Source organism: Symphalangus syndactylus, chromosome 6 (genome assembly GCF_028878055.3).
Source record: "Symphalangus syndactylus isolate Jambi chromosome 6, NHGRI_mSymSyn1-v2.1_pri, whole genome shotgun sequence".
Taxonomy (NCBI): Eukaryota; Metazoa; Chordata; class Mammalia; order Primates; family Hylobatidae; genus Symphalangus; species Symphalangus syndactylus.
In genome coordinates, this window is record NC_072428.2 from 48,488,587 (window position 1) to 48,513,712 (window position 25,126).

At 36.4% G+C, this 25,126-nt stretch overlaps 1 protein-coding gene across 1 annotated transcript; it reads right to left on the reverse strand.

The window, feature by feature from the left end:
• Positions 1 to 23,077: 23,077 nt before the first annotated feature.
• LOC129485266 (olfactory receptor 8U9-like) lies at positions 23,078 to 24,052 on the reverse strand. The gene has a single exon (XM_055284649.1). It carries the CDS (start codon positions 24,050 to 24,052, stop codon positions 23,078 to 23,080), a length of 975 nt encoding a protein of 324 aa, XP_055140624.1.
• Between the last annotated feature and the right edge of the window lie 1,074 nt (positions 24,053 to 25,126).

Genomic DNA, 25,126 nt, shown 5'->3' on the forward strand with positions numbered 1-25,126 from the left:
GCTTAGCATGGTCTGTCAAGCCTATGATTCAGAAAAGACATCTTATTTGATAACTTTTTTTTGGACCAAACCTGGCTTGAAAACTCTCTTGTCAAAATCTCTTTTTCGTGGCCCAGTATAGCTATACACTTCTTAGAACTTGCAACTCCTGATAAGAAACATGGATCCCTGGGATACATTCATCTCAGCAATGAGGGACAAAATCAGACTTGCCAATTGATCTGCAATGCTTTCTGAAGAAAGTTCTTGATCAAAAGGGGAAAATGTGAAAGGAAAGGAAGTTATTAAGGCTAAAGCTTTAAAATGGAGTCAGGAAATTGCAAGAGGGTTACACTCATGGCTGTTAGAGGTCAAACCACAGGATGTTTCAATAGCCTTGGATAACAGCTGAATTCAGTATTTATTAATACTGGCTTTCAACAACTTAGCTGGGAGTATCCCAATTAACTAACCAATTAGAATAGGTTTGCTATTTAAGATTTGCCCAGCCAATGAACTGTCTCCAGAAACATCTTTTTTTTTGGTGGAAATCACCTACAAAAAACTTTTCTAGCCACATATTATATGATTAAATGTATATGAAATGTCCAGAATAGCAAATGCTAATGTATTTTCTGTTCCTATGGACTTGTCTACTCTGGACATTTCATACATATAGGTAGTCATATAATATATGGCCTTTTGTCTTTTCTTTCACTTAGCATAATGTTTTCAAGATTGCTCCATGTTGCAGCATGTGTCAACACTTATTCTATTTTATGCCTGAATAATTGTCTACTATATAGATACACTACTTTTTTATATACTTATAAGTTGAACATTTAGATTGTTTCCATTTTTTGGCTGTTATGAATAATGTTGCTATGAATGTGCATGATTTTTGTGTGTGTGAACATGTATTTTTAGTTTTTTTTGGGTATAGTTCTATGGGTGAACTTGCTGGACCATATGGTAATTGTATGTTTAATTTTTTGAAGAATTGTCAAACTCTTTTCTAAAGTAACTGCTTTAGCTATGCCTCATAAATTTTGACAGTTGTATTTTAATTTTAATTTATTTAAAATTATTTTCTAATTTCACTTTGGTTTCTTCTTTGACCAAAGAAGTTATTTATGGGTGTGTTATTTACCACATATTTGGTTATTTATGGTTGTGTTATTTACCACATATTTGTGAAATTCCAAATTTTTTTCTGTTATTGGTTTCTAACAGTATTCCATTGTGGTTATAGAACGTATCTTGTAATTTCTATCCTTTTAAATTTACTGAGGTTTGTTTTTTGGTAAAGCATATGGTCTTTCCTGGAGAATATTTCGTGTGCACTTGAGGATAATGTATACTCTGCTATTGTTGGATAGACTATAGATTTCTATTAGGTCTATTTGGTTTATAGAGTTGTTCAAGTCTTCTATTTCCTTGTTGATCTTCTGCCTAGATGTTTCATCCATTACTAAAAGTGGGGCATTAATATTTTCAACTATTATTATTGAATTGTCTATTTCTCCCTTCATTCTGTCAGTTTTTTCTTCATATATTTTGGGGTCCTGCTGTTAGATGCATATATATTTATAATTGCTTTATTTTCCTCATAGAATGACCCTTTTATTATAAAATATCCCTGTAGTCGCATGCTTTGTTTTAAAGTCTGTGTCGTCTGATATTAGTGTAGCCATTCCAATTTTATTGTGGTTACTGTTTGAATGATACATCCTTTTACTTTAAATCTATTTGAGTTTTTGAATTTAAAGTATATATCCTGATATTTCTATATTATTATAGAATAATATATTTATTAAAGAACCATTATAACAGAATAATAAAGGCAAATAACACAATTTAAAAATGGGCAAAGGATTTGAATAGTTATTTCTCTGAAGAAAGTATGCAAATGACCATTGGTCATTTGAAAAGCACATGAAAAGATACTAAACATCGTTAAACATTAAGGAAATGCAAATCAAAACCACGATTAAAAGAGTTCCACTTCCATGACAGCATGGTGAGCTCCAAAGTCCCACCTTGAAGAACCAAAAATATATGTTCATACAAAAACTTGTACACAAACATTCATAGCCATCATTCATAATAGCCAAAAATGGAAAACAATCCAAATGTTCAACTTATAGATATATAAAGATAATGTAGTATATCCATATAGTAGACAATTATTCAGGCATAAAATGGAATGAAGTACTGACACGTGCTACAACATGGATGAACTTTGAAAACATATATATCCTGTATATACATTTAAAGTGTATATCCTGTAGATAGGATAGAATTAGATACTGTGTGTGTGTTTTTTTTAAATGCAGTCTGTGATTTCCTGCCTTTTGATTGGATTGTTCAGTACATTCACATTTAATGTTATTATTGATATAGTTGGATTTATGTCTGCCATTTTAGTTTTTGTATCCTGTATGTCTTGCATGCTTTTGTTCCTCAATTTCTTCCTTATTGCCTTATTTGTTAGGGTAAGAGTGATCAGGGCCTCATAATTCACAACGATACTATGCCTAAGGTAGATCCTCCATCCCACAAGTGGGGGCTTGGTGGAAGAAGGGTGCCCTGATCTCTCAGCTGGAACTGACCTCTCACCTGAAACTTAGCTTCAGAAAGCAGTAACTAGGCATAGGATAAGAAATGCTGAAATCCCCCCTTTTCTAGGAAGTTAGCCCTCCAACTGGAAGCTGGGAGGAAAGAGAGCTCTGTGTTCTTGACCTCATCAGTTTGGAGTGGAGTTTGTCTCTTGATGAACTGGGATAGGGGAGGGAGGGAGCAGGTATTGTTTCGAATACCACAGAATCTTACTGTTTTTATTAAGTTTTAGCAGATTTTCTTGAATAAATTTTTAAAAAAAATTTGTTGTATACCCTTAGAAGCATTTCCAGAGACTAAATCACTGTGTCTTCAGATACAATTTTCACCTGTTTTGCTGGGGGGGTTGGACTTTGGAGCTCACCATGCTGTCATGCAGGAAGTGGAACTCTTTTCATTGTGGTTTTGGTTTGCATTTCCTTGATATTTAATGATGTTTAGTATCTTTTCATGTGCTTTTCAAAGGACCAATGGTCATTTGCATACTTTCTTCAGAGAAATGTTTATTCAAATTCTTTGCCCATTTTTAAATTGTGTTATTTGTCTTTATTATTCTGTTGTAATGGTTCTTTATATATTCTAGATACTAAGCTCATCAGATATGATTTGTAAATATTTTCTGCCTCTCTTTGGGTTGTATTTTCATTTTCTTGAAGTGTCCTTCAAACCACAAAAGTTTTTAGTTTTGATGCATTCCTATGTATATATTTGATTGTTTGTCCTGTAGGTATTGTAGCTAAAAACCTGTTGTCTAATGCAAGATCAGAAAGATTTACACCTATGTTTTCTTTTAAGATTTTATAGTGTTAGCTCTTATATTCAGATCTTTGATCCATTTTGAATTAATGTTTGTATATAGTGTGAGGTAGAAGTCCCAGTTCATTATTTTACATGTGGAGATTCAGTTATCTCAGCATCATTTGTTAAAATGTTGTAAAATTTTAATGATAAATTATTTAAATATATAAGTGAAATAGATGATAATTATATTTGTAATATTAAACTTTCTCATGTGAAACACATTTCTGTTCAGGTACTTATATTTGTATAGTGATATCATTTGTTTGCTTGCTTGTTTTAACATAAGTTTTGAATATTTCTTTTGATGCTGCATTTGTTATTAATGGGATCATTATGCATTATATTAAAATTTTCAAAATGTTTGTCTTTACTGGTGAAAATTGCACATTTTAATATTAATTTTAAAAGTTAAAAATTAGTGTACTCAGTCTCCTTTCTCCCTTTTAACTTTTCTCCTACCCCACAGTTGAGCATTTTAAATTATTTTTTAGCTGGATAGTGTATTTATCATTGTATCTTTAAAAATCAAGCTTGCATTGTTATTTCTAATTTTTTTTTTTTTTTTTTTTTTTGGTTTAAGCACTGTCCATTGACTTCCTGTTATAAAAGATGAGTATTTACCTCTTTCCTCTTTCCCACTCTACAGAGCTAATTTCTTGTTATTCCACTCCTGATAATGCTACTGTTTAATATAAATTAGATCAATATTTAGTTTTAAATTATCATGACAATGTATGTAATTCAGAACTGAGATATGTAGTAAATCATGGCTCTTTTTTACCTGACCCAACTTAACTAAATAACTTTCTATTTTTTCTATAGTTAACCAGGAAGCTATACTGCTAATTCAATCTCCAAATTCTTCTCCTCTGGTTGTTTAAAAATTCTCTCAGTATGTTATTTCATATTAGATATTCTATGAATTTCATCATTTTGGAGAGTGCCTGGTGTTTTCTTACCAGTGTTTCCTAACGTGCTTCCACGCCTATTTGATGCATCGCTATTATCTTGGAGTCTTCTTTACCTTTATCTTGGGAGTGTCTCTGGTATTTAATGTCTTGTTGCTTCACTCTATTTTGATGAAGCACATTTTCAAGTTGTTTCCTGAGAAAGGGTGTGTGGGAGGTAAACATTTTCAGATCTTGTTCGTTTAAAAAGCTCTGCATTCTACCCTGGCCCTCGGATAGTTATAAAATTCTAAGTTGGAAATCACTTTTTAAAAAAGCATTTTGAATTATTGTTCCATTGTCTTTCAGCTTCCCATATTGCTATTGAAAGTCTTAAAGCCATTCTCATTGCTAATAAAGTTTGTGGTATTTATTTTCCCCTCTCTGGAATCTAGCAAAATCCATTTTCTGCCTCCTTTGTCAGAAGTTTCACAATGATAAGTCTTGATATGCATTTGTTTTTAGACAGTCTGTTGGGCATTTATATAACCTTTAGTATCATATCCTTTATATACTTCAGAGAGAGATATTAAGAATGGATTTTGGCTTTGGTGTGAGGGAAGATGGATCATAATGTAAATGTACTGCCTTTTTATCTTTAATAGCTGGGAGGCAGCAGCTAAGATCTTAGATTGATAAATGAGGAAAATAGTAGTATAATGTTGGAGTTTTTGTGGTGGTCAATATAAATTTTAAAGGTAGGTAATGCTTTTCAATTTTCTACTCTGCTGTACTTTTGGAACTTTTAAAGTCATATTCATGTTTTGGTTTTAGAATTAAAATATAAAACAATATATAAAAATAAAAGTGTATATGCTCTGTGATCCAGCAATTCTACTTTTAGCAGTTTTATTCCAGAAGCATTCATTATCCTACTGTTTATTATGGCAATATTTATAACAAAAAATGTTAATCAATAGGAAAATGATTAAATAAATTGTGGTACTTCTGTGCTATATTCTATGTCCTGTGTAGTTGGAATTATCTTAGTTCCTTTCCCTACCTTCCTGCTTTGGCCCTAGAAACAGAAATATTCACCCTTTAAGAAGTAGGGGAAAATGGTTTCCATACTTCTCTTCATCTCACAATGACATGTGAAGATATGAAAAGAGTGATGACTTAGCTGATAGGAGAGATTAGAAGAGACTGGACTAGTCATTTATTTACTGTCTCTTAGAACCAAATAATGTATTCTGTGTTCTCTGTAGTAAGTCCTGTAGGGGAAGCCTTTGCACTGTCAAAAGACCTGCTAGGTCATAAATCCAGCTGGGCTTCTCTAATTCAGCTTCATAAAGAGTTCAGATTTAAATTTAAGTGAAAAAAGCAAGGCAGAGAAATATATATACATGTAATATGTGTGCATATATGTTATTTGTATATGTATATATACATATTTATAGATCATAGTATATCTCAAGTATTTAAGATAATACTTGCATATCCTATATATGAAATGCAGAAGAGTTTCAGAAGTATGCTTATCAAATTGTGAACTCGTTTCTATGAGGTAAGTAATAGCAGGGAGGAGTAAGAGGGATTTTTACTTTTTACCTCAATGTATTGTTAAAATATTTTAGTTTCTATAACCATGTATTTATTGATGCAATTTTAAAAATTTGAGGAACAAAAATACCCTGGAAGAAAATACATGAATATTTTCATGTATAGTGATTCAATAGTGGTTATCTCCAGAAAGTGAGTTGTGGAAGTCTATATCATTTATTTGTTTAATATTTTAAAACAATAACCTTGTATGGTTATGATTCATAAAAATAAGATAATATTAGTTTTTCATCATAGCCTCTCCCGAATCATGTTGCTTGATGGCTGTGATCATGGTCATAGCCTTTCTTTTTTTCTTACATTTTGAGAATGCTTTTATTGCTTCAAGTCTAAAATTAACATGTTTTCTCGTTTTTTTTTTTTTTTTCTTAGTAGAATTAATTAACATAGTTTCTATTCATATCTCACCCTCTGAGATAAACCTTACCTGGTCATAGTGTGGACTGTTTAATACATAATGTATTGAATTCAAATGGCACGTGTTGGACTTAGAACTTTTGGCTCTATCTTCACAACTGATATTGGGTTATAGTTTTTGTGTGTGTATGTTTCTGGCTGTGACATCAAGGCTATGTTAGTCTCAAAGAATGAATTTGGAAATCTTGTAAATAAAACTTCCACATCTCCTACACTTCTGCTATTTTTAATAGTGATTATGCATAGTGCAAGTGCTAAGTACTGTGTTCTTATATACTTGTTAAAGTTTCAGTAGCTGTTATACAGCTTTTTTCTTGTTTCTAATATTGTATCTTTAAATATTTGCATTTTTCGTAATTAGATTTTTTTTGGAGATTTTCCTGTTTAATGAGTTTTAAAATAGAAGGCCCAGCCTTTAGAACTATTTGTATATACTATTATACTCCTGTTTTTCTAACTAGTTTTCTTCTTCTTATCGTAACTTCTTACTTTGACTTTTATATATTTTGTTCTTGCTTTCTGAGTTGAATGTGCAGTTTGTTTTTCATTTCCTAGGTTTAATAATAAATATGCATAATAATAATAGCATTAATAATTATGCAGTTTTTCTGAGGACAGCTCTGATTGGAGAGGGCCCTTATTTCCATACTTATCTCCATGATACTTTGACTTAACCCTGGTAGGCCACAGGAATGGAGTGCAAGTTTCAGATACAACTTGTGTGACTTTTATGTTCATGGAAGAATTATTGTTAAGTATGCTTTTTTCCTTTTCTTCTTATTGGAAATCTATGACATTTTTATTTTAAAAATAGGGGTTTTCTGCTTAAAAAGGCTTAACACTGTTGACTTTTTATATTTGCTCTATTTAACTTTATTTTCTTTATACTGCATTGACTTTCTCTGAGAAGATGAGTTACATAAAATTCTATCATTTCTGTCTGTTTCTGTCTAGAGCACTCTAAATGCATGGTGGCTACCATCATTATTACTGTACCCCTTCCTAGCCTCACTTCTTGCTCAATTCTGTTCAAGAGGATTTCAAAGGAAGTCAGAAATAAGAATAGTATTCAGCATGACTCACAGAGCAGTGCTGCAGAAATAGAGGTGGATGGACACATTCTATTTTTTCGTTGGTACAGGGACTAGGTAAGACGAATTATTGAAGACACAGAAATATAAACACTAAATTTTATGATAAGAAAATAAAAAACATACTAGAAACAACATACATTTTATTTACAAAAATCAAAACATCGTTAAATGAAACAATACATGAAAGATAAAAATAAAAAATCTTGGCCGGGTGTGGTGGCTCAAGCCTGTAATCCCAGCACTTTGGGAGGCCGAGGTGGGCAGATCACGCGGTCAGGAGATAGAGACCATCCTGGCTAATACTGTGAAACCCTGTCTCTATTAAAAATACAAAATAGTTAGCCGGGCGTGGTGGCAGGCGCCTGTAGTCCCAGCTACTCAGGAGGCCAAGGCAGGAGAATGGCATGAACCCAGGAGGTGGAACTTGCAGTGAGCCGAGATCACGCCACTGCACTCCAGCCTGGGGTGACAGAGCAAGACTCCATCTCAAAAAAAAAAAAAAAAAAAAAATCAGTGGGGAGATGGTAGATGAAATGAAATGACTGGTTGACTAAAACAGAGAAAGAATAAAAGCAATCTAAAAAAATCATAATTAAATTTAACTATATGAAAGTGAAACATGGGTATTGCATATTATTGAATTAGTGTTAGATACACAAAATTGAGAGACTCTTCCACAATGAGGAAAGTGATATAAGCTAAAAATGATGAGACAAAGAGAGATGATGAAAAATAAAGAGTACAGAGTCTGAAGATCCAGCATACAGATAATAGGCATCTCTGAGGAAGCATTTATTTACTGTGAATCAGAAGCCATAATAGATTAAAGAAAATTTCATAAACTAAAAAAAAGATTCTATAGAGATGAGAATATTCCCTGTATTTCAGGCAAAAATAATAATGAGAAGAGACCCACATGGAGACAGATTGGTGAAGTTTTTGAATTTCACAAGGGGCAAAAATCAAATAGTTTCAAGAAGTCTAAAGAACTTTGTGGGAAATGTTTATGAGCCAGGAATTTATGTGATAAGAGAATAGATATATTCTCACTTAAATAGAGCCTCTGAAAATGAATTATTTATGCACATTTCATTGAAAGTTATTCAAAGACATAATTATTTTGGCAAGAAATGAACCAAATATTAAATCAAGAATGAGGAAATACAGAGTTGAAAAAACTGAACGTGAATACTGATAGTTAAATTATACTGAGGTCTCTCATTTAATGCATATTTGTACCACGTTTTACAGAATAGGACCTTAAAATAATGTACATCTATTTTTTTCACATGTAATGACTTTATATTTTTTTTAAGCACAAAGAAGAAACTAAACAAAGAACAACTAACAAAGAAGAAATAAAATCTTAGTCTTAACCCCTCACCACAAGACTTTTGGGTTCATGGCCTCTTGCAGAGGGATACACAACAATAACAGCTGTGCTATTGTCCATGTAGTGTTGAAATTTGCACACACATATTATGCTTGTTCCTTCTGAAACACAATAGATGGGCCAAAAGGTCCTGTGACTCATCCAACTGCTGGACCAAAGATTTCCACCTCCATCGATTGTCTTCTCTAAACATCTTTGTGGGAAACCACACTGGATGCAGAATGGGAGTGAGGCTCACATAAGAGAATTTGTAGATGGTTTGTTCTTTTTTGAATAAATTGTCCTTTGACCTAAATTGTCATAGAAGTTCTCAAGACAGTAATAAATGTGGGAGCAAAATTGAAATCTAGAGTAAATGTTCTTGAAATTTTTTTTGTTTTAGAAGGAAAGAACAGAACAGTTAGGGGAATCAATGATACAAATAGATAAATAAAATAAATGTTTCCTGAGCTAATGAAAACTTCATATCTTCAGGTTAGAAAGGCTCACTGAATGTCAGACAAAAACAAGATTAAAGAAAATATTTAGAAAAAAGAATTGACTCAAGAAAGTAAAAGATGTGGTAGAAAGAAAAGGTAATAATAACGCCTCTAAAACAATTGTTTAAATAATGCCTGTTCATATGATTTTGAAATAACATATAGGTTCATGAGTGATTTTTGTCATTGTTGTTGGGATGGAGTCTCATTCTGTCATCCAGGCTGGAGTGCAGTGGTGCAGTCTTGGCTCACTGCAACCTCTGCCTCCCCGGTTCAAACAATTCTCTTGCCTCAGCCTCCTGAGTAACTTGGACTACAGGTGCGCAGCACAACACCTGGCTAAGTTTTGTATTTTTAGTAGAGATGGGGTTTCACCTCGTTAGCCAGGCTGGTCTTGAACTCCTGACTTCAGGTGATCCACCCACCTAGGTCTCCCAAACTGCTGGGATTACCGACGTGAGCCACTGTGCCCAGCCCATCTGTGATTTTTAAAAGAGAAGATGCATTGTTTAAAAAAAATTGTGATATGAATCTAAAATATTCAGATCATTGGGACTTGGGGTTATAGGGAGATAAGTGAGGAGGCAAACGTGTGATAAACTGTTTCTTTTATAGGGTGTATGTAAAAATCATGATGTATTCTGGAAAGTGATTCAAATTCAAATGCAATGTTTAAAATCACAGGCTGGGTGAGGTGGCTTACGCCTGTAACCCCAGCACTTTAGGAGGCTGAGGCAGGAGGATCGCTTGAACCCGGAAGTTCAAGACCAGGGAGGGCGACATAGTGAGACCCTATCTCTACAAATTTTTTTTTTTTTTTTTTTTTTTTTGAGACAGAGTCTCACTATGTCACCCAGGCTGGAGTGCAGTGGCGCGATCTCGGCTCACTGCAAGCTCCACCTCCCAGGTTCAGGCCATTCTCCTGCCTCAGCCTCTGGAGTAGCTGGGATTACAGGTGCCCGCCACCACATCTAGCTAATTTTTTTTGTATTTTTAGTAGAGACGAGGTTTCACCATGCTAGACAGGATGTTCTTGATCTCCTGACCTCGTGATCTGCCCACCTCGGCCTCCCAATGTGCTGGGATTATAGGCACGAGCCACTGCGCCCAGCCAAAAATTTTTAAAATTACCCAGGAGTAGTGGCATGCATCTGTACTCCCAGCTACTCGGGAGGCTGAGGTGAGAGGATCACTTGAACCTGTGAGGTTGAATCTGCAGTGAGCCATGATTATACCACTGCACTCTAGCCTGGGTGACACCCTTTCTCAAAAAAAATCACAGATAACCAGTAACTAGCAAGTAAAATATGGAGGAAAGATAATCACTAGAGCAAAGTTAGAAAAAAGAAAAAGCAAAAAAGTGTAAAATTAGGAAAATAAAAACATACTAATAGAAAAATATGATAAAGTTTGACCAAATGCCATATTTATAAAAACAAATGTGAATAATTTAGATTTGAATTAAAAGATGAATATTCTCAAATTACATCAAAAGTAAAATTTAAATATAAGCTGTTTACAAGGGACCCAACTAAAGCAAAATAACTGATAAATTTTAGCAATAAACTGATGGCAAAAATATGCCATGTAAGTAATTCATAATTTTTTTTAAAACCTGGCTGGGCACGCTGGCTCATGCCTGTAATCCCAGCACTTTGGGAGGCTGAGGCGGGTGGATCACGAGGTCAGGAGATTGAGTCTATCCTGGCTAACACGGTGAAACCCCATCTCTACTAAAAATACAAAATATTAGCTAGGCATGCTGGCATGCGCCTGTAGTCCCAGCTACTCGGGAGGTTGAGGCAGGAGAATCCCTTGAACCCAAGAGGCGGAGATTGCAGCGAGCTAATATTGTACCACTGCACTCCAGCCTGGCGACAGAGACTCCATCTCCAAAAAAAAAAAAAAAAAAAAAAAAAAAAATCCATGTCTCTCCATCCCATCATTATTGTTCATCCCATCATCTTGTTCCTGTATGACTGCTATGTGAGCCTAATTGTAATAATTCTTTTTGCCTTTAGTCTTATTTCTCTCTTGTTCACCTCCCACACTATTCAGACTAACCTTTCTAAAATGCATTTTTATCTGTTAGTCCTCTGCTTGAAAGTGTAGTAAATTCACATTGCTTTTAGGATAAAGTCCAAACTCCTTAATATGGCCAAGGCCTTGCATCATCTGTCCTTTACAGCATCTATGGCCTCATTTCCTGCCATTCCCTAGTTTGTACTTTCTAATTCAGCACCTTTCTCCTCGACTTTCAGTTCTTCCAGTACATATTCTCTGTCATCTGGGCCCCTCAGCCTGCTGTTCCCTCTGCTTAGAACACTGTTTCTACTGCGCTTGTAATTTCATGCTGATGTTCCTTTTATGACTAAGAAAAGATATGCAAATAAAACTTATCTACTGAGAGCAAAAATAACCCGTGAGTTACCTGGAGTTTACAGAGGCTAGAAAGACTAGAATGCACTGTGGCCACAGTGCTCATGTTTTTCAAGAGGGTACCAGTGCTGTGACGTTTCTAATAATATCCTCATCATTTCCTCAGTAACAGGATTAGTATTAAATCCCAGAGGAAAGTTGCAAGAACCCATTTGCTCAAGTTATGTAAAATTCAGACTCAACAAACTCCCCCCATTTATAACACTGTATGAACCTGGTAACAGCACATTCAAGATAGCAAAAACATGCAAGTAAGTGGCTTCTAGCTTCAATGCCACAGATATTTTTTAAATAGTTATTTTAAAATGATAATTTGTTGGTAGTATATTTAAGGAAGTCTAAATAATTAGACTTGAAATCATCAGAAGGAGCGTGTAATACATCCGATGGTTTAGTTCAACTCAACTTTTAAATCAATATTTTAAAATCAAATTTTATTCTAATGTGTTTGAATTCTGCAAAATTTTTTCAGGTGTCAAAACTTGGAACTTTTAAAAAAAATTTTCTTGAAGTTCTGAGATACATGTGCAGAACGTGCTGTTTTGTTACATAGGTATACATGTGCCATGGTGGTTTGCTGCACCCATCAACCTGTCATCTAGGTCTTAAGCCCCACATGCATTAGGTATTTGTCCTAATGCTCTCCCTCCCCTTGCCCCCCACCCCCAATAGGCCCTGGTGTGTGATGTTCCCCTCACTGTGTCCATGGGTTCTCATCGTTCAACTCCCATTTATGGGTGAGAACATGCAGTGTTGGTTTTCTGTTCCTGTGCTAGTTTGCTAGGATGATGGTTTCCAGTTGCATCCATGTCTCTGCAAAGGACACGAACTCATTCTTCACTGGTCATCAGAGAAATGCAAATCAAAACCCCAATGAGATACCATCTCACACCAGTTAGAAGAGCAATCATTAAAAAGTCAGGAAACAACAGATGCTGGAAAGGCTGTGGAGAAATAGGAACGCTTTTACACAGTTGGTGGGAGTGTAAATTAGTTCAACCATTGTGGAAGACAGTGTGGTGATTCCTCAAGGATCTAGAACCAGAAATACCATTTGACCCAGCAATCCCATTACTGGGTATATACCCAAAGGATTATAAATCATGCTACTATAAAGACACATTCAGACGTATGTTTATTGTGGAACATTATTTTTTTTAAATGCTTTAAAGGCTCTTAAGTAAAATGTTTTTTCTTAGTGTGATGTTTGTTGTAGGGGCTTATGAATTGTTTGTTGCTCTTTTACTAATTAAGCAAAGGTTTGTAAGGTTTTAGAGGCAGTTCCTTTCTTTTATTTTTATTCCAGAATTTTAGCAATTGTTAGGTTCTCATCTATCACATCTCAAAAGTTAGTTTTCACTCCAAAACTGAGAGGTTCAAATAGGATTTAAATTGTCAAAAAAATTGTGTCTACTCTGGTGTTTTTTGCATCATGACAGTAATTTGACTCTGCAGCTTAAGAATATGGAGAATATAAAAAAAGGATATGGAGAATATGGAAGTGACAAGAATTATAGGGTTCAGACATCTACTCTGATACAAATTATTTACCAGCTGGCCCAGGAAAGGTGAGCCACTGCTTGTCCCATGGAGCCTCACGCATGTGTTCTTTGGAAGAGAATATGTAAAGCCTGAAGGAAATCTGCAGATGTGCTTTATTTAATTCCTTGTTATATTTATGTACCTAAGAACACTTCGGACAAAAGCAAGCTAGGATTCTGGTTCAGATGGCAGAGTGAGTGTGAAAAGCTTTGCTGTGCATTGGTCCTTGTTGCAAACAGGCTGATGCCTAGGCCGGCCCTGTCAGCAATCCAAGCCCAGCTCTGGGCTTTTCCTTGGTGAGGACAGTGGGGAGCAGTGCAATCCCTGTGGGCATAGGAACAATAGGCCACAGCCCACTGTGGTGCTCTAGGGAAGCAATTTGGAGCCTGAACCTAGCCCCATCATTTAGACATACACCATGAATCAGGGGGCATTTGTGCTATTATCAGCCCCCACTCCTATAACAGGTCAGCCAGGTCACTATATTTCCCATTCTTTTTTTTTTTTTTTTTTTTTCTCTTTAAACATACTTAGTGGCTGGGCGCGGTGGCTCATGTTTGTAATCCCAGCACTTTGGGAGGCCGAGGCAGGCGGATCACGAGGTCAGGAGATCGAGACCACAGTGAAACCCCGTCTCTACTAAAAATACAAAAAATTAGCCGGGCGTGGTGGCGGGCGCCTGTAGTCCGAGCTACTGGGAGAGGCTGAGGTAGGAGAATGGCGTGAACCCAGGAGGCGGAGCTTGCAGTGAGCCGAGATTGCGCCACTGCACTCCAGCCTGGGCGACAGAGCGAGACTCCGTCTCAAAAACAAAACAAAACAAAACAAAAAAAACATAGTTGACAAACAAAAATTTGTCAAGGAGTACAGTGTAATAAAGTACAGTGAAAAACATCAGTGAAGAAAGCTGTAAAACTTCTTATGGCCTCAGATCATGCAGCATCTGCACCTGTTAGTTCCCTGCCAGTCTCCTTCCTTGGTGTCAATCTGGCCTCCACCATTTCCACACTGTGTGATCTAGGATCCATCATTTAGTTTCTTTAAGCTCCACTTTACTCATCTGTGTTATGATTAATCAGAACGGCTTTTGCTAAGTAATGATGAAGTGAGATATGCTCATGTATGCAAAGTGCTTAGATCAGGGCCTAAAGGGTAGTAAGAGCCCAATGAATGTTAAGCGCAGGGTTTAACACCCTTTGTAGAGCCCCAGCTCAATATCCTGCGATGTTCTGAGCAGGTTCCTTAGCGTATTCTTTATGTCAGTTAAGTCCAAAACATAAGGGAACTAACTATGTCAGTGGCAAGTCCAGACAAGAAGGATAGAGATTTGTGAATTCCTAGGCGCCAACTGGATTCTGACAACCAGACAAGTGAGAACAGGAGGACTCAGCTACTTTCTTTTTCTTGAGGACCGGAAATCAGGAAAGATCTCTTCTAAAACAGTAGCATTCAAATGCCTGTGCAGAATGAGGACTCCTTAAAGGGTGAGGTGATCTGCTCAGAAACATGCAGGTAGGAGTTGGGTAAAAGAGGTCTCCTGACTCCCATTTTGATGTTTCTTGTTTTGATCAAACTGCCTCTATTAGAGTCTTCTTGGAATCTCCAGAAAATACTTTGTGCAGAGTGTAGATACAACTGATCACAATAAGAAATCATCTGGAACCACATTCTTCCATTAAAAAAAATTTGAATGGCTGCTATGTTTAAGGCTCTGTGCTGGGCACTTAAAGACCCAGCATCTTTCTGTTAACCATCTCTTCTTTGGGCCAACAGCCTCCTAGTGAGACAGGTCTAAAACTCCAGCATCATGTTTGACACGTATATTGTCTCATTCTCTGTCTCTTCTACTAGCATTATTCGTTCACTATACATTTAGATTGTGGCAGCAACCTTTCAATTTGGCCCCTGCCTATAGGCTTGACACTGGTCACTAGGAGGGTCCCTAGTTTGGAGTTAATATAGGGTATATATAACTTTGGAGTTAAGGGTAAAATCTCAACTGAAGATTTAAGACTATTTCCCAAATGGGATCGATTTCTTAATTCTGTTTATTTATAAAGAATCAGTAAAAAGCATCCGGGATTCTATCACCCAGAAATAACCAATACCAGCCACTACCAGCAATCTCTATATCTTTACATATTTCACATATGTGATTAAAAAAAAATCACATTCATAATTTGAAATCATTTGCACATATATCATGAACATTTTCATAAAAATAAATCATTTTAATTGATGCATTACATGCTATTGTGTCACTAATCCTTAATTTAATGAATCCTCCATTGATATTTTTTATATTAATACTTTTTTTTACTATTATAATCACTAACAGTAAATTGCTAAATACACAGATCTTCATGAATTTGTTGGAGTACTTTCATCAAACAAATTATTGTAAAGGAAATTGCTAGATCAAAGAATGCTTAATTTTAAGCTTTTGATGAGTATTGTCAAATTGCCCTCTGGAAATTTTATGCCAATTTACCCTGTGTTTCCTCTTTCTCTACAGTGTCATCCTGGTTATTAATATTTGTTAACGTCTTTGCCAGTCTGAAAGGGGAAAATGATATTATGTTAATTTGTATTTTATTGATTACAATGAGATTGAAATATTTTGCATATCAAAGGCCATTTATAGTTCCTATTTTGTGAGTTATCCATTCGTATCTTGTAACTATACTTTCACTGATTTATCTTATTATTTGTCTGTATTAATTCTGTCATATATAGTGAATATTTTCCCATTTGATTTTTTTTACTAATTATTGTAATAAACATTAAAATTTTTGATTTCATCAAATCTGTCACACTTTTTATTTGCAACTTCTGAACTTAATTCTTTTCTTGGAAAAGCTTTTCTTATTCCAAGCCTAGCAAATATTCAGCAATATTTTATTCAAGCACTTTTAAGGTTTCAAATTTGTTACCTTAAGATCTGATCAATGTTGAATTTATTTTGATATAGAGTATAAGAAAAAGTAACTGTGTTGTGGCTTGCATTTTCTCTAATTTACGATAAATCCATCTTTTCCCTCACTGATCTGGAATGGTGATATTATTATATGTTATACATACATGAATCTACTGAGGATCTTTGATGTGAAGAAGTTAGATGCAGAGATGCCAGGGAGGTCCAGGTGCAAAGTAATGATAAAGCTGCTAGTAGCACTGAAAAGGAAAAGGATTAGCCCAAGGAATCTTGTATGAATGCATAGATGAATAATACATAAGTCTTGTCTCCTCTTTGAAATATGAGGTAACAAGGAGAAACTACATATTTTTTGAATTCGATGACTGGGGAAAATTATCATGTACAAAAATAGGGAAAGCAGGAGGAGTTGGCTGTGAAGTAGAAGATGATGATCAATTTAATCATTAGGATTTTGAGTTTGTGGTCCCAATAGAGTATCTGTGTTGTGGTGGGGAGAGAGGGAGGGAGGGAAGAAGGGGGAGAGAGAGAGAGAGAGAGAGAGAAGGAGGGAGCAGATTAAGTCTAGATTCAGCTAACTTTTGTGACATATCTACTGTAACTACTTTATTTACTCTAATAGGCAACACTGCATTTTCCTGGATGGTTCATCAACACTTGAGAGATTTTACTCTTTCTCAAAAGAGTAAAGCAATAGCCTGCATCTCCACAGAATCTCAGAATGGCACATCATCTTCTCCCGGGCCCTCTTCCCTGCCCGCTTTTCTTTCCTCCTACCCAGCCTTGGATCCTCACATCTCAGGCTCCTCATCACCCTCCTCCTAGAGTTAGAGAGGCAGTGGAATTCTCATCCTAGCAGCCCTGCTGGGGGAAGGTAGAGAGCACAGGAAGGGAAGGAAGGTAGGGGAAGAGGCTTCTGCAGAACCTTAACCTTGTGCTACTTTCTCTCAGCTTCTGCCAGGCTTATTGCTAGTCCAAGCAGAGACCAAGGAAAAGGTCTCTTACCCTTACCCCTTCCCGATAGAACACCCCGGCCTGCCTCTTACAGCTTACCTCTAATGTTTTTTCAGAGGCTGGGTGAGCCCAGCAGAAGCTCAGAGCAGTCACAGACATGGGGACAAATGCTGCCTTTCAGAACTGCAGCAGTAACAAGAAAAACGTTTCTACTGTCCGCTATGGAAATGTGTGAGCTGTAGGGGTTTAGGGTCAGAGAAATGTCTGTGAACATTTATTATTAGTTAAGAAGACAACTTTGTGTCCAGGGGACAGTCTCCACGTTCCAGATCATTGACTTGCAAACAGACAGTGGGACCAGAACTCCTGTAAGTTGGAAATGGGCTGCACTGATTTCTTCCAGTCATGCATAAAGAAAATCCGTTATTGGAGACGTATGCAACTTCTATATTTTGTCACGTAGGTAGATATAAAAACATTTTCCAGCAAGGATTTCCCAAACACTTCAAATCAAAGACTCTAAAAGTTACACACTAATCATGGTAGAGTCTGGTTATTAAAAATAAAAGCTTTATACTTTTATAATGTTTAAAATATATTTTAGCATACCCTAGAATATTTTGTCTGTTTGGCAGCTCTTTGAGGTATAATTCTCCTCATTTTCCAGATGAAAAATTTAAGGCTAGAGGGGTCAAGCCACTTGACTGATATCACAGGTCAGAGCACACAAAGGACTCAAGCTCAGACTGTGAGTTTCCCAATCTATTCCTCTTCCTAGTACATCACCACTGCTTCCACAGGCTTTGAGCGTCTGCTTTTTGAGACCATACTTTATTTTTGGTAAGCAAAATCTTTACCTGCAAGAACATGCATTTTTTCAGGATCAGCATGATTTATTCTTACTTGGTTTGTGGGTGTCTACTAATGTGCTCTATTATACATGTCTAAAGTGTGGACCGATAGGAATTATCAGGAGTCAGTTTCAGGTTTAATGAAGTGATCATACCAACAGCCTTCTTTTGATAAATTTAACAATTTAATATATAGGAAAATATGAATATGTCAGGAGATAAAGGCTTAACAGATTGTGTTTTAACACCTAATTAAATAAAGCAGAGCAGAGAATTGTATTCTTAGATTAAAGCTAATAGAGTTGCTATTTTGAGCCTGTGAACACTTGAGAATTATCTGTGGTTTGTGATAAATACAAGAAAAGATAGTCCAAAATTACAAGAAGATATTTCAACCTTTCTTCATAAAATGACTACTCCCTAATACAAGCAACATTAATTAGAATTTCCTTTCAATTTGCTCCTTTATTATAGTTAACACTAATTTAAACTCTGCATTTGAAAGATGTCTAAGGAAAGCTAGTAGCTACTTTTGCCAAAGCAAATAAGTGAAATACTATTTGTAACTTTCACATGAAATATGACATGATAAGAATAAAAATGGTTAAAAGTGGCTCTTTCTAAAGGGGAAAGACAATAAAAATGAAATAAAAAGCTCTTAGGAGAAACCCAGAGATGGACCTGAGAGCTCTCTGTACTCTTGCCTAAATATGAGAAAGCTGTAGTCAGGTAGCATCCCCAGCCAAGGGTGAGGCAGAGGCGGCCAGGAGAGTGCTGGAGTCTGACTGGCTCATTGACTATCCTTCTCCTGATGCCACATCTAGTGTGACTGGCAAACAAGACTGCCTTTCAGTGAGGAGCAGAAGCTGCAGGTTCGTAGGTGTCCAGGTGCCTGAGTGGCCAACACACCCAAGCAAAGAAAGTAAGCTTGTGCTTTTATGGACACTAGGTAAACGCCTTCAGTTTAAATTTTTTGTTAACTATTTTAGCTCATTTTATTATCTTCCAGGTGTCTAAATCTCCAGTCTGTCTGTTGTACTGGTAATTTAACTCTGTAATGGAATAGTTTGCTGCCAACTATTTATATTAAGTAATTTAAAAATATTTGTAATATTATTGACAATAACTATTAAGTTATTGGCAAAAAAAAAAAAAAAGCAAGCTTGAGGGAATAAAACATTTTTGGTTTAGGCTACAGAATAAGACCTTCTGGAAACTGTCTCTATTAGGATAGTTTCTGCAAAGGCCTAAGAGATACTTATTTAGTTATTAAGAATTAAAGATGATCTTTTCCCTTCTCTAATTTTTCCTGTCTTACCAGACATGGAAGTTCCAGTTATTTATAAAATGTTTATATTTTTAGAGCAAGCTGGCTTGGAAGAGTAGGCTAAATCTGTCACTTTCCCAGGAGCCTAAAATCCCCAAGTTCTGACATCAGTGGCCTCTTTATCGCTGGTGGATGCACCACTTAGTTGCAGGTGAAGTCTCTCTTGAGCACTGAATTAACACTTTTCTATTCAATCTTGTTCACCAAAGAATGCTAGAACGATACATCCAGGGCAGAGTTGAAAATTTTGGGGCACATATTTGAGATTTTAAAATGCCTAAATTTCTGAAATACTAATACATCAAATAATATGAAAGAAAATGGAGAAGAATAATGTGGTTCCTTCTCATGGTTCCTTATTTTGATCCGAATAATAAAAAAATTCATTTGGCATGTTTCCAAGCATGACAAATCAGTAGAGTATAAAATGAAGAGAAATAAGAAGTTGAAATCTATACCAGTTGAAAAATTCAGCATTTTATGTCCAAATGAGTATTTCAGATACATATCATATTTGTTAACGAAAAGTCTAAGTGGTGAATGCTGGCAAATAACATTCAGTTTTAGGATTACCATAAGGAAGACGAATACGCTGTTTATTTACATGTGAGAACAGTTTATTTTCACTTTCAGCAAAATGTTGCCCTCTTAAATTCTGATAAATCTTCCATCATTTTGGTAACATTTACATATTCAGAAAATACTTTGGGCTGAATAATTAGTGTAATTATTGTGTGTATTGACTGAAACAGCCTCACTTTATAAGGAAACAAAGGTGTATAATTATATTTGTTTCTCTTGTGGATTATATATTATCATATTAATACTACACATACATACAGTACTCTATTTTTTAATGCAAATAATTAATTCGAGAATTCTTCACCTGAGACCTTTCTTACTTCATATGGCCAGAATCAGGGCGATAAATTTATAAGGCTGAGTCTCAATGGGAAAAGCAAATGGGAATTATTAGCTCAAAAATTAGCTGATTCTGACGTTTTCTCATACCTATTTGCTTTTCAAGTTTTTGGGAAATTTAGTAAAATGTAGATTTATATCCTTCGCAATCTACGAATACAATATTCTCAATTTTATGCTTTGTTTTACAGAGTAATCAAGGAAGCATGTTGAGCAAAGTGTACAAATTCAACAGCTGGGAAGCTATTATGGGGAGGTCTTGTGACATTTTCTTCAGGTTTCCTTGAAAAGAACTGAAAACTGATGAAACTTTTAGACCAAATATTCCTTTGAATACATGAATAGAATTCATTTGCTGAGAGGCATGTGTTGAAACGTGATATCTAGTGCATGGTTATTTTTCACTTTCTAAATTAAACTGACAGAGTTTGAGAAATAAGTTTAAGAAATAGACATGGCTTTTGATCAAAAGCACAATTTTCCATCTAAATGTTGGTCCGTGTTCATCTTTATCTCAGTTAATAGCAACCTTGTTCTGCAGCAGTTGTTCGTTGATTGTTATGGTCTGTCGACAGCTCCAGCCCGTGCCATCTTCCCAATGTACCAACTTCTCTTTCCCTAGTCAGGTTGCGCTGTTGCCTTTGTATGTCTTCCCGCCACATAGATGTTAGTTTCATTATGAGAATATTGAAAAACAGTCTTCCGGTCATAACCCCAGTGGCTTCCTTTTCTCTGTCACTTCCAAACCGCTGGACCATTGCTGGGCACCATGTCTTACCCACCCATGAGAGTTAGGAATAAACACAAACGAGTTCAATTCAGTTCAGCAAACAGTTATTGTGCATCTATTTTATGCCAGGAAATGCAGTAGGTGCTGGAGTACAAAGTGAAGAAGATAATTTGCTTGGTCTCGAGGGGGAACTCCTGGTCTAATACCCAGGCTCCTATAATCCCTCAGCATTATCCTCTCCACTTTGCCTGTTCCCCTGTTGCTCATTACCTGTAAAACCGCTCCTCCCTCTCTGGCTCAATTCCTGCTTTTCTTCCCTCTTTTCCTTTATCCTGCTAGTGTCTTCCTTTTCAACCATAGCCAAAACTCCATCTTCAAATGCTTAGCGATACAACTTATACCTCAACTATCTGGAAAGGCTTTCTGAACTAAGTAGGAGAAGTTGTAAATATTTAACTTTTTATTTTTCTAAATTATCTGATTATAAGCAACAATAAAACAAAGATCCCATATTATTCTCTGCAGAGTTAATTTGGGGACAACAGGGACCTCTTAGTTTTTTTGATTAATTTTGAACTTACTTGTAATTAATTGGTAGTATATGTTACAAACCATTAAAAGTTACTTAACAGTAATCACTTTTGAAAATAGGAGGAAAATAAACATTTTTATGGCAGATTTGTTTGCCTTAAGAATTATTTTGAAAGAAGTATTAGAATCAAGGCTTAGAAAAACGGTAGAGTGCTTGGCCGGGTGCAGTGGCTCACGCCTGTAATCCCAGCATTTTGGGAGACCGAGGTGGGTGGATCATGAGGCCCGGAGTTCGAGACCAGCCTGCCCAATATGGTGAAACCCTGTCTCTACTAAAAGTACAAAAATTAGCCGGGTGTGGTGGCTCATGCCTGTACTCCCAGCTACTCAGGAGGCTGAGGAAGATCACTTGAACCCGGGAGGCGGAGGTTGCAGTGAGCCGAGACTGTGTCACTGCACTGCAGGCTGGGTGACAGAGTGAGACTCCATCTCAAAAAAACAAACAAACCCCAAAACAAAGAGTGCTCATATTTTTACCTAAATTAAAAAAAAATGAGATTTTTCTTTCACCTATCCCCCAAAACACCAAGAATTCATATAGCCTTATTTCCAAGAAATTGGAATACTGGATCTATGAAAACAAAAATACAGAACATGGAAAATGTTGCAAAACTAAAGTATTTCTCTAGATCATTCAAATTAATTAAGACAATAATTTTATTTCTTAGAAACATTCACATATACCCAGGCCTGATTACTTCCCCAAATTCTCCCTCTTTCCATTCCTTTTTCTCCCTACTCACCCCTCACCCCCTCCCAAAAAACTCACTGTGGCTCCACTTTCCAGAGACTAGAAAAATTGAACCCTGGCTGTTGAAAAAATGACTATTTTTAACATCTCTAAAGGTTTCCTAAACCTTCTCTTTATCTCTTTTAATTAAAATTTCTTTTCTAAACAACTCCACCATCTAACTGAATCCCAGTGTTTTTTGTTCTTTTCTCCCCCCCACTGTTGCTGCAATACTATATTTTCTATTGTTTATTTAAAGCATGCAGTATTTCAATTACATTTGGATTAAATAAGGTTTTTGTAAGCTGGTCTTGAAACTTAATCACCATCTGTAGCAAAGTGTTATGAAGAAATATGTTCTAAGACTAACAAATTACTGTCTACAATACAGCCTGTTGTAAACTGAAAAGTGTTTCTAATAACACAGATTTTCATGTGTGGGTTTTGTACCCAGCTTTGTTAAATTATAGTTTTACCCAGAATGTTGCTTTTCAGGATCTTTTTTAATTTAGAGCTTATATTATTATTTAATTGGTAGTAAGCCATTTCTTCTTCAGCATATGAAGGACACAATTATTGACATTCTAGCTTGTAAGTCAATTTTGATAGTTCCTGATAATTGGATTAAACATTACTATGTTAAATAAGTGACCCAGTACTTTGGTCATTAAAATTCCCAAATTAGATTACTGTTTGCTTCCTGATTGGACAGCAGTTGGCCTGCTAAATCTAAACTTAATTAGAGATATTACACTTGTCAATATATCAAACTTTCAATATGCTGCATTCCATTAACTCACTCACTATAACTCTTTGCCCTCTAGCATTTTTTTTCAGGGCATCCTTTACTTCTGTGTTTCTCAGGCTATAGATAAGAGGGTTAAGCATGGGAATTACAAGACTATAAAACACAGAGACTACTTTGTTTTGTTTCCATGAATTCCCCGCTTTTGGTTGCAGCAGGTACATGAAAAACAGTGTTCCATAAAAGATGGTGACGACAGTGAGGTGGGAGGCACAGGTGGAAAATGCTTTGCACTTGCCCTCAGAAGACTGGATTTTTATAATGGAAAAGAGAATGCAAATGTAGGAGATGAAGATGGTAAGGAGGGACCCAGTGAGATTTACTACAGAGAAGATCACGAGCTGCTTTTCTTTGTTGTGGGTGTCAGAGCAGGAGAGGGTCAGGAGAGGGGGGTCAGCACAGTAGAAGTGGTGGATGACATTGGAGTCGCAGAAAGACAGCTGAAATGTCAGAGCTGTCTGTATCACAGAGTTTAGGAAGCCATAGGTATAGACCCCTATCACGAACTCCCTGCAGACCCGCTGCGTCATAATAGCTATGTAAATCAGGGGGTTGCAGATGGCCATGTAGCGGTCGTAGGCCATTGTGGCCAAGAGGAAGCATTCTGTAGTGGCAAAAGCACCGGAGAAGTACAGCTGAGCAAAACAGCCTGAAAAGGAGATGGTTTTTTTCTTCACCAACAAATTTTGCAGCATCTTGGGCCCAATGGAAGATGAGTAACACAGATCAATGAATGCCAGGTGACTGAGGAAATAGTACATGGGGGTGTGGAGCCGCGAGTCTGCTCTGATCAGCAGGATCATGCCAAAGTTTCCCACCAGGGTGATGAGATAAATGACCAGGAACACCACAAAGAGGGGGAGCTGCAGCTCAGGATGATCTGTGAATCCCATGAGGACAAATTCTGTCACTGTGGTACGATTGCCTTTTGCCATGTTCTCTCGCCTGCTGCAAAAATAAGAAATGATTAGATACTTAAAACCAAACGCTTCTTACCTCTTTGTTGCATTACCATATGAAAAAAATGTGGCTTTACATTTCCAATAGTTAAAGGTTGTCATTAGCTATGGGACTTTATTCTGCTAAAACAGACTTGGCAACACTGAACTCATTTCTTTTTTTTTTTTTTCCTTTTTTTTTTTTATTATACTTTAGGGTTTTAGGGTACATGTGCACAATGTGCAGGTTTGTTACATATGTATCCATGTGCCATGTTGATTTCCTGCACCCATTAACTCGTCATTTAGCATTAGGTGTATCTCCTAATGCTGTCCCTCCCCCCTCCCCCCACCCCACAACAGTCCCCGGAGTGTGATGTTCCCCTTCCTGTGTCCATGAGTTCTCATTGTTCAATTCCCACCTATGAGTGAGAACATGTGGTGTTTGGTTTTTTGTCCTTGCGATAGTTTACTGAGAATGATGTTTTCCAGTTTCATCCATGTCCCTACAAAGGACACGAACTCATCATTTTTTATGGCCGCATAGTATTCCATGGTGTATATGTGCCACATTTTCTTAATCCAGTCTATCGTTGTTGGACATTTGGGTTGGTTCCAACTCTTTGCTATTGTGAATAGTGCCGCAATAAACATACGTGTGCATGTGTCTTTATAGCAGCATGATTTATAGTCCTTTGGGTATATACCCAGTAATGGGATGGCTGGGTCAAATGGTATTTCTAGTTCTAGATCCCTGAGGAATCGCCACACTGACTTCCACAATGGTTGAACTAGTTTACAGTCCCACCAACAGTGTAAAAGTGTTCCTATTTCTCCACATCCTCTCCAGCACCTGTTGTTTCCTGATTTTTTAATGATGGCCATTCTAACTGGTGTGAGATGGTATCTCACTGTGGTTTTGATTTGCATTTCTCTGATGGCCAGTGATGAGGAGCATTTCTTCATGTGTTTTTTGGCTGCATAAATGTCTTCTTCTGAGAAGTGTCTGTTCATGTCCTCTGCCCACTTTTTGATGGGGTTGTTTGTTTTTTTCTTGTAAATTTGTTTGAG

What these genes read in the sequence shown, in the direction of transcription:
- LOC129485266 (XM_055284649.1), bottom strand. Translation starts at nt 24,052, where the DNA reads ATGGCAAAAGGCAATCGTACCACAGTGACAGAATTTGTCCTCATGGGA.